At 38.4% G+C, this 9,885-nt stretch overlaps 1 protein-coding gene across 4 annotated transcripts in view; it reads right to left on the bottom strand.

Annotated features, from left to right (window-relative positions):
- The window catches only part of LOC122088770 (transcriptional corepressor LEUNIG_HOMOLOG-like), an 87,715-nt gene extending 79,693 nt beyond the window's left edge, over positions 1 to 8,022 (bottom strand). Inside the window, exons 1-11 of one of the 4 annotated variants that reach the window (XM_042658098.1) lie at positions 7,776 to 8,022; positions 7,575 to 7,658; positions 7,309 to 7,434; positions 7,054 to 7,151; positions 6,668 to 6,777; positions 6,258 to 6,556; positions 6,075 to 6,150; positions 5,856 to 5,967; positions 5,706 to 5,755; positions 5,484 to 5,619; positions 5,305 to 5,393 (exon numbers count right to left, since the gene is read on the bottom strand). In XM_042658098.1, coding sequence (XP_042514032.1) covers positions 5,305 to 5,393; positions 5,484 to 5,619; positions 5,706 to 5,755; positions 5,856 to 5,967; positions 6,075 to 6,150; positions 6,258 to 6,556; positions 6,668 to 6,777; positions 7,054 to 7,151; positions 7,309 to 7,340 — 1,002 coding nt within the window. In that variant the 5' untranslated portion in view covers positions 7,341 to 7,434; positions 7,575 to 7,658; positions 7,776 to 8,022. Of the gene's footprint in view, positions 1 to 5,304; positions 5,620 to 5,705; positions 5,756 to 5,855; positions 5,968 to 6,074; positions 6,151 to 6,257; positions 6,557 to 6,667; positions 6,778 to 7,053; positions 7,152 to 7,308; positions 7,435 to 7,546; positions 7,659 to 7,775 lie in introns of all 4 variants that reach the window. The other 3 variants (XM_042658095.1, XM_042658096.1, XM_042658097.1) reach the window with 3 other exon arrangements.
- Between the last annotated feature and the right edge of the window lie 1,863 nt (positions 8,023 to 9,885).

Below are 9,885 nucleotides of genomic sequence, written 5' to 3' on the forward strand. Positions count from 1 at the left end.
TTTTTTTTTTTTTTTTAAGCCTAGGGTTTGCAAGAGGGGAAAGGGGCTCTGAAATTGATGCTGTTAAATCACTTAAAAGGGCTTGTTTTCTTAGAAATGAGCTATGGGTTGGGTTATGTATTTGTTGGGCCTTTTATATGATGTGTTTTCAATGTAATAGGCCACTTTAATGAGCCTATAATATGGGTAGAAGCTAGGCATACGGAATTAATTAAAGAGGAAATTACATTCCCCTCCCTTGAACTATGGCTTAATATCAAGTTCCCTCCACGTACTTTCATATATAGCAACACCCTCCCCTCTAGTTTGAAGATTCTTTCAATCGTATCCCTTCCGTTAGATAGCACTATTAAGTGATGACATCATCACTCAGACATGTAATTTTCTGCTAAAATTACCCTTCCCATATGAATCAAGCCTTAATCCCTAAAAAGGCTAAACAAAAGCTCTCTTCATCGCTATTTGGATTTGCCCCCCTTCTTCATCGCTGCTCTCCACATTCCCTTCTTCATCGCTACTCTCCACAGTCGATTGCTGAAATCCGGCGGCGATTTGCTCCGTCGTCGCATTTTTCTTCTAATCCTTTAATTTTGGGCTTTTGTTGAAATAATTACACATGGACCGTGAACAACAGACAAATAAGACTTCATCGTTCAAACCTGATTTTTCTGCAAGGCCCATCTGGATGACTCCAGAAAAGATTGTTGTCATAGGGTTTCAATCCATTAAAATATGGAGTCTTTGTGTCAATGGTTGGTTGCAATCTTAGATAACTAAAACCCCCTTTCCCTTCCCTAAATCAAAAGCAGAGAGCAGTGGCCACTCTCTCACATCATCTCCTTCTTCTCCCTCTTCACCTTTTCATCTCATCTCTTCTCAAGCCAGTCTTAGACACAAAAAGAAGAAGAAATCCAAGAGGATAAAAGATTGCGGCAGAAGAAAATACCCTGTTTACAGAGGATTCCAAATGCCAAATTGGGGAAATGGGTATCTGAAATTAGGGAGCCTGATGCAGTTTAGTTTCCTAAATAGGCTTGTTTTATTAGGAATAAGCTTAGGGTTGGGTTCCATACATGTTGGGCCTTTGATCCCATGTGTTTTGAGTGTATTGGGCTACTTTTATGGGTCTAAATTAGGGGTTCTAAGGTTGCATACGGGATTCAGTGATTTGTTTCCTTTTCTTTAGTTTCCTTTTTAGATGGGGTTATTTAGTTTCTAATTTCAAGTCATTGTTAGTTTCTAATTTCTGTCTAGACTAGTTTCTATTTTCATTAGATTCTAATTTCCAGTTTTTAGTAACTTCTTGTAATCAATTTTTAGTAACTCAGATTTAGTAACTCTGAGTTACTATTACTTGTAAACCCTCCCCATCATTATTATAAATAAAGGAGAGCTCTCATCATAGAGAGACAATTTTGATTTTGAAAAAAAAAAGAACCTGCTGCTGATCGCTGCCATGCATCTACTGGATTTTCTGTGTGTGTGATTACAGAACAAGGGGCTGGTGTTTGATCCGGTCGACTCCTTGCGGCGTGAAGTCCAGGAGGGTTTCTATAAGTCTTCTTATTCTCTTTTAAGTTTGTTTCAAGGTTCTACTGCTGTCAAACAATCAGTTATTTATAACTTTAAATTTNAGAAATTTCTGGGTTGGTTTTCTCTGTTTTCCTTCCTATCGGCCTAGCTGTTTTTGGAGAACCAGCCATCCGATGGCCTCCATATTTTGACTGAAGGATAATCCTATCCAGAGGAAGGATCGATCCAATTTTGGGGTTAATCAGACCACTGGATCTGCTGAAGTGAACTGTCAAGCAATTCTGGTCGATTGTCAAAACCTGCACAGATTTAGATTCTGTTTTCTGTTCTGTGTTACTGTGAAATTCTGGACTATTAGCATCTGTGATTTGAACCTACTGGAGGTGTTATATTGTTATTAAAATTTCTGGTTTAATCCTAAGACTGCTGCTGATTTATTTCGCTTCTGGTTACTGTTCATTAAGATCGTTTATCAATTCTGGTTTGTGGCTGAAGTCTGATTTTCTGCTATTGGTTTTGGTTGTTCTTAGTTTAAAAGTTCCTGTAGTTTGGGCTGGTTTGACTTGTCAAATCTATTCCTACATTAAGTGGTATCAGAGCATGGCTGAGAACACCCCAACCCTAGCTTCTATTATGGAGTTTCTACAGAAATGGAGAACTGAATTGAAGGTTGAACGACAAGCTTTGCGGACTGATCTGAATGCAAGGTTGTTGGCTGTGAAGATCCAACCACAACAACCTACCGGTGATTCACATACAATACCCGAAGTGGGAGAAGCACCATTGAATGTAACTGCACAGTCCGCTAACATGAAACCTATCCCTAATCTGAGAGCAGCACAAAGGGTTCTTTCAGAGAAACCTACTTTAGAAGAACACATAAGGGGTTATTTTGAGAATGAACGTCCTACACATCAGAGGTTCTCAAGGGATTCACAGAAAGTCAAGCTTGATTTGAAGGAGTTTGATGGTAGACATGACCCCCAGCTGTTTTATGGTTGGATAGCTGCATTGGATAACTACTTTGACTACTATGACCTATCTGAGGAATGAAAATTAAAACTAGCTCGTGGTAAGCTAGTTGAGGCTGCTCGTGATTGGTGGAGAACGTATGAGTATGAATTGGAGGACTGTGGTAGAGAACTTACTAGTTGGGAGGAGATGAAGCTTGAGTTATCAGATAAATACTTGCCACGCAACTTCAAAGCTCGCATACAAGACCAGCTGAACTCTCTTCGTCAAGGGTCTATGACTGTTGTCGAGTACATGAACAAGTTTGACGTACTTTATTCTCGTACAGGCATAAGGGAGAATGAAATGCAACTGTTATCTTGGTTTCGACTGGGATTGCGAGCTGAAATCAATAGGGGTATCGGAGTTGTTGAAGTGCACTCAGTGAGGGATTGTTTTGACAAGGCCCTACGAGCAGAGGAGCTTCTAGCACAGTCAGTTAGAAGGTTTGGGTTCCAAGCTGGGGAGGTAAAGAAGAATTTTCCAGCTACTAAACCTAGTAGCTCAGCACCTCCAAAGTCCACTTTTCCTCCACGAACTAATCATAAAGGAAAGGCACCTATGATAGGTAGTAATAAGGTACAATGTTTCCATTGCCAAGAGGTAGGACATTTTGCTAAGTCTTGCCCACATAAGCAGATGGTTAATGCAATAACTGAGATTGAAGGCTCCAATGAGGAAGATGAGTTAGCTCCTTACCCTTATCCTTTGGATGATGATGATGATGGTGGATATGACTATGATATGGAAGACACTAATGATGATGGCCCTTATGGCATTCATGTGATTAGTAATGTCTTGGTGACTGAAACCATGGAAGAAGACTCCACTGAAGGATTCTACATTGAAGAGAGCATGGTAGACAAGACTAAAGCAGTAGAAGATGAGGTAGTGATTGAAAGCACTCCACAACAAGTCTTTAGGATTCATGATGAAAAAGAAGAGCTTGTTCCTCCTACCCTTGATGAGAAGGTTACCAACGTTGATGACTCTATGCATACAACATTCACAATTGGTATCGATTCCAAGGTCGAACATACAGAGTTTGTTATGCCATCATGGTTCTTCAAAGAGAAAGCTCCATGCCTTGAAGACTACATTCCACAAGTTTACAAGCAACCAGAATTTTGTTTGGGAATGGTCAAAGCTACTACTCATGTTGTTTCCCCCTCATCACTGCAAAATTCGAGGACGATTTTTTTCAAGATGGGGAGAGTTGATGCAGATTAATTACCAAAATACGCTTGTTTTATTAGGAATAAGCCTAGGGTTGGATTCCATACATGTTAGGCCATTGATCCCATATGTTTTGAGTATAATAGACCACTTTTATGGGTCTAAAAGAGGGGCTCTAAGATTGAGTACGAAATTACTATTTAGTTTCCATTTTCATTAGTTTCCTTTTTCGTTGGGCTTGATTTGAGTTATATTTGTTTCCTTAGGAGTCAAGTTATTAATTGAGTCCAGTCATTAGTAGTTAGTTTCCGTTTTTAACTAGTTTCTAATTTCAGTTTTTAGTAACTATTGTATTAGGAGAATATTTGGTTTCCTTTTTGAGGAACCTTCTATTTTGTAATTCCCTCCCCCATTAACATTATAAATAAAGAAGAGGAGGCTCCTAAAGGCCTAGAATGATTTTGATAAAAAAATAATGGTTGTTGCTATTGTCTTCTTCATGAAGAGTTGTCTTGTGTTTGATCAAGGCTGAAGGAATTGGTGTTTGATCCAATTGACTCCTTGCGGCGTGAAGTCCAGGAGGGTTCTACAAGTATCTTCTTATTGCTCTTTTAGTTATTCTCAAGCTTGTTTCATAGATCTGCTACTTTTCATAAGACAGGTATGTTATTTTTTGAATCTGCCCAGAAAATCTCTTTTTTCTGCACAATCGGTTCCTAGAACCTGTAGCAGTTTTAGTTCTCTGTTGGGGCTACAGTTTTGATCGAGGCTTTTCTAGCATCCAAGGAGAACTCGGCCTAAGTTAGGGCTGGTTCTGACCAGCCGTTTGGAAGTTCTATAAAATCTCTGTTTTTTCGTCTTTTAGTGATCTGTTTTGGACTGAACTGAGATTGATTGATCTGGGTTGATTCCTGCTGTGATTTTCAGATTCTGAATCATTAATTACCAATTGTTTGACACTATTTTGAACTGTTATCAGTCCTTGATTTGTCTCTGCCCATCTGGTACTGTTCAGTCATAGAAATTACTGGGCTTTTTTTGAGATCGATAGCTGCTGTTTGCTTTGTTTCTGTTGGTCTGATTTAATTGGTTATCTTAGTGGAAATCTGGTTGTTCTTTGGTTTATAAGTTCCTGCAGTATTGGGTCTAGTTTGGTTTGTCAAATCTAGTCCTACATTACAAACACTTGTGTTTCTAAGATTAAATCAGTTCGTAATCAAATTGAACTATGACTGTATTCGAGCTTGATCATAAATCAAGGTTTATGATATATACCTTGATCTGATTATGGGACCACCCATTGTCATCTTTAAATTGATCTGATCAAAGGAGCTACCAATACTAAAACTAAAAGGTTTAGCCTCAAGAATAAATGCATAGCAGATATTTCCAAATCAAAAATTTGCACTTTAACACTCCAATCCTCCAAATTGTATTTAAGAATAAATTCCTTTTCCTATAGTAGGCCCAAATAGCTCAATGAACCAGTAGCACATCATAATCTGAACTGCACAAGAGAAGCAGTTCCATGTGACACTGATCAGAAGGTTCCATGTCATCTACATAAGTGGCCTGAATGCTAACCTTCATGATATATTCTGCTTGATCTTGGGAAGGCCCTCTAACCTTTGGTGAACTTGATTGCATTGGCGAACCTATAGATCCATCATTTCCTGTAGGTTGACCAACTTTTGAGTTCAAGTTACCCTTAGGTAAAACCCTAAATCTTCGAGGATCCATGTCTCCATAGTTAGGTGCACTACCAAGGTTTCCTTGTGCCTGAGCCTGTGCCAAGTACTGTTGCTGTTGCTGCGGAGTCAAAAGCTGAAATTGATTTGGGTTTGATGTAAATGGCTTTTGTACTTGTGCGCCTAAATTTGGCCGTATTTGATCAATGCCCTGCATAATTAGATGACCGTCGGTCAAACCGCTGATAGATAGAAACCAACCAAAAAGAGACAGATGAAGCTCATTATACAACTTACATGTAATGGCCAACCCTTCAAGGGAAGGCCACTGACACCTTGGTTCAATCCTGAATAGGAGGAGAGTACATAGGATATATATTAAAGAATATCAGTTAATCCAGTCAATCAATGAGACTGTTCTCTTTCCAGATGATCAATCATACTCACCTGCACTGCCTGGTCCAGATTTTGACTGCATAATCCCCTGTCCATAAAGTGATGAAGGATCCATTGGCAAAGATCTTTGGTTTACACCCAAGTTAACTTCTGGCTTGATGTCCTACAAAGCCAAAAGAATATATGACTAAAGTTCAATGAAGAAGATGAACAAAACAAAAAGTAATAGACAAGTAACCAGAGGGAACAAGATATTGTTTGTGTATTTACAGTTGTCTGCTGTGTTCGTGCCTGCATTTGCTGTAGTGCTGCAGACACACTTCCTGGGTTGCCTTGGACCAACTGGCTGTGTCAGCAAGAATAGCAAGAGAAATGAACAACTTCATTCCATCATGGTAACAAAAGAATGTGAAACTTAAGCACACCTAGAAGTTCCATTACTAAAGAGATTACCCTGGATGAGTGCTTGCTGATTTCAGGAGGGCAATCCTACTAGCATCAAGAAGTTGTGGGGGCGCATCTGAATCCATCGAGTGAGGATGTTTCATTCGTTCTTCATACAATTTTGCAGCCAAGACACTAGCATTAGACTGTCCAAGCATTCCTTCAGAGTTCATTGCATTTATTGTCCCACCAAGGGAAGGATGATTAGGATCTCTTCGTTGCAATTGAGCATGCCGCTGCTGCATAATTTGCAATTGCTGCATTTGCAGCTGCTGTTGTTGGTGCTCCCTCGCCTTGATTTGTTGTGCCTGTACATCATAAGAAATTCTGGTTGGTTGCACAAATCTCTGCACTAAGACACAAATAAACAAACATTTTAAAAAGTGAACATGAGGAGCATGTATATTACAAAAAGGCACCTCTATATAAGCTGCAGCAACCTCGGAATGCTTCTCATTTGTCCTTGCAATGAAGATGTCCCAGAAGACAGACCACCATTCAAACAGAAATCCTCCAGGAGCATCAATTGCTGCATATTCAAGCTCTAAGTTAGACAAAACGTTTAAAGATTTCATTGCACTCCCCTAGATACCCCCTTCAGTAAATTAAAGTCCTTTTCAATTTTCACCAGGCAATTCAATCACACATAATTGTCCTTTTTAAGGTTTAAAATTTCTCTCCTTAAAGCAATCATGAAGTTTATTTTCTTTTCGACAGTTAATTTGAATTACATAGAAGCACGTGAGTAGGGATTCATATATCTGATATAAACTAAAAACTGTTGAGCATCAGTAAGCATTATTACCAACTGGATCTGCAGCGACCTTCCCTTCAGTCATGAAAGCCTTTGCAGAAGCATGCAGATTTCTTTTCAACAAATAATCATATATGTAAACATCAAGCCTGGTAAATGCCAAGATAAAATTAAAAATTAAACAAAAATATTATCGGTGGTTAAAAAGGGAGACAAATTCGCCGCCTATTGATCAGAGAAAGCATGGGTTTTGTTTTTCATCCTAATTATTAGAAAAGAGGAAGGATGTTTAAGACCAGTACATACATCTTATCTGCTTCCCAGTTACTCTGAGCCATGGCCGGAGTTCCAACCCAACAAAGAAGAACATAACAAGTGAAAATAAAAAAGCTTAAAGACTGATCAGAAGAGCTGAACGATCAAAACTTGCACCTGCAAGCACGTCCTTCCAAGCGTTAGATTTATTACACGAGAATTTCAAACAACTTCAATTCAAACAAGAAAATTGACCAGACGCATTGCAGGAATTTTGCAAAAAGATTACTTCTTTCACGATATTCTCCACAACCAACCTCTGATCCTACTAAGCTAGACGGATCACAGCCTACATTACCAACCCTGGCTTCCATGCAACACCAATCTCCATAGCTCAAACCCTAATTCCACTCCAACCATTAAAAATCACCCAAACCTTACCAAAAAAAGTAAATAAAAAAAAAATCATCTAAACGATCATCGCAACAAAAACAAAGACTTCTGTCAATAGACTTTACCTCGATAAAGATTGTTTTGGTGTTTAAACGGTTCAAAATTCTTTCTGAAGAACAGAAATTACGCAGAAATTAATGTGAGAAGGCAATTTCATATCTTTTCCGAAACAAGTAGGGTTTTCATCCAGACTGAGAACTAGCTGAATTGAGTAGAACTGTTCGCCTTTAACGGAGAGGAAAAATATCTCTCTCTCTCTCTCTCTCTCTCTCTCTCTCTCTCGTTTGCTTCACCGCCTAAAGAGAATCAAAAATCGAGAAAACTGTTGGTGTCCTTAAGCCAAGCTCATCTATAGTCCGAATCTCAGGTTCGATGTCCGAGCCTGAGTCGTAACCTACGTGGCTCTGCCTTGTAGTTTGGCGTTGGATTGGGTTCGTATCACGGTTTGAGGAATCGGATCGGCATCGGCGTCGGCCCTGTCCGATCCCAACTTTTGGCCTAACCGTATCGCTGGCTTAGTAGCTTCGAAGATTGTAAATATCGAACGAGTTTCGACGAAGGATAACGGCCATTTTGTCTCGTCGTGGCGTTCTCTGGTGACGTAAGACAGTGAGAACGTTGGTAACATGCTCGTGGTTTAACAGGACGGCTGTCGAAGTATTTTTTTTGTCGGAATTGGCGGGTGATTCGCTGGTCTTAACAAATGACAATTACCTGATTCAGTTGTTTAGAATTTTTATTTTTTTTTGGGTCCAAACTTTACGAAATGACGATTACATCCTTGTGGTCCGCGCTGGATCTGCCAAAGAAAAGCTACATTATTAATATAAAGATGGGTATTTATGGAATTTAAAAATTCAAAAAGTGCCGATGAATATTCTAATCATTTAGCTTTGGCTTAATGCTGATGTGAATAGGAAGAAGAAAAAAAAAACCATTCAATAGGGTGCACTGCGGCGGATATGGTTGGGAATTGATTCTGAACTTGGATTGAATCCCAACCTCATCCCTATCATACCGTCATCACCCTCTGAAAAACGTCAGTTGTGGGAGATAAATTATAAGGGAAAATTATCCAAATAAGATTTTTTTTACTATCTAAATATCTGCCACGTAGTAATTTAAAAGAACTTAATTTTGATCAATAAGAAGATTGCTTTACATGTTAAGTTTGAATTCAAATGAAATTTATCATTTGGCCGTAGGATAGAACAGAGAGTCGACCTCAAGACTTCCTTAGTCTTATGCCAAAGGCTGCCACCACTAAGTTACAAGCTCATTAATTCATAAGATGAATAATTTGAAGCAAGGTCAAATGGCTAAAACTATCCACTTGGCTCAGAATGGTGGAACATCAAAAAAACTTATCATGACATTATGTCTGAATGAATTTTTGCATGAAGGATCGAAGGAGAGCTAATGATCCATCAGCTAGCCAATTTTTTTTTTTAATAAGAACAAGATTTACTTTCGATTATGGATTTCTCTTTCACTTGGCTCAGTTTGGCACAGTTAACTTTATTTTTGTTCTTATTGCCATTTCCTTTCATATGTTTATTTTCCAAGGATATTTGCAAATAAAATCATTATATATTTGATTTTCCTTTTACACATTTTTATCTTAAAAACTGTTTTTATTTTTGATAGGCAGGAGGCTTGAACTTGAAACCTCTTGGTGAGTATGAGTTTTTTGCACACCACTGCTCAACTATGCTTAACAGTTGTTGTTGCCCCATCTCTTTTAGATTCTTCAATTTGAATCAAATCACTCCTCCCTACCGGTATATCTCATAATCTCTGTTGAACATGGTTGTGTCTCTCAAACGATTTTCTTCGGAATCTATCGTGAATCAGAGGAGCTCCCAAATCATATCTAATATGGTCACTCTTTACTCAACGATAGATAGTTCATGTATGCAAACTTATAATATAAATCATCATTAAGTTTCTACCAAAAAATACCCCACTAAATTCACCAACTTAGTGAAGTTATCATGTATCCAACTTCTACTGAAAACCTTTACAATGACGAGATAAATAGTTGTCGGCCTTTTGACTATTTTTTTTCGCATTTTTATTATTTAGAGGGCAAGATTAATGGTAAACAAAATTTTAAACTACAAACCTTGTCAACTTAGAAATTTATCATATTTAGCCATTGCCTTTCACTTGTTA

The sequence above is a fragment of the Macadamia integrifolia genome, chromosome 9 (genome assembly GCF_013358625.1).
Source record: "Macadamia integrifolia cultivar HAES 741 chromosome 9, SCU_Mint_v3, whole genome shotgun sequence".
Lineage (NCBI taxonomy): Eukaryota > Viridiplantae > Streptophyta > Magnoliopsida > Proteales > Proteaceae > Macadamia > Macadamia integrifolia.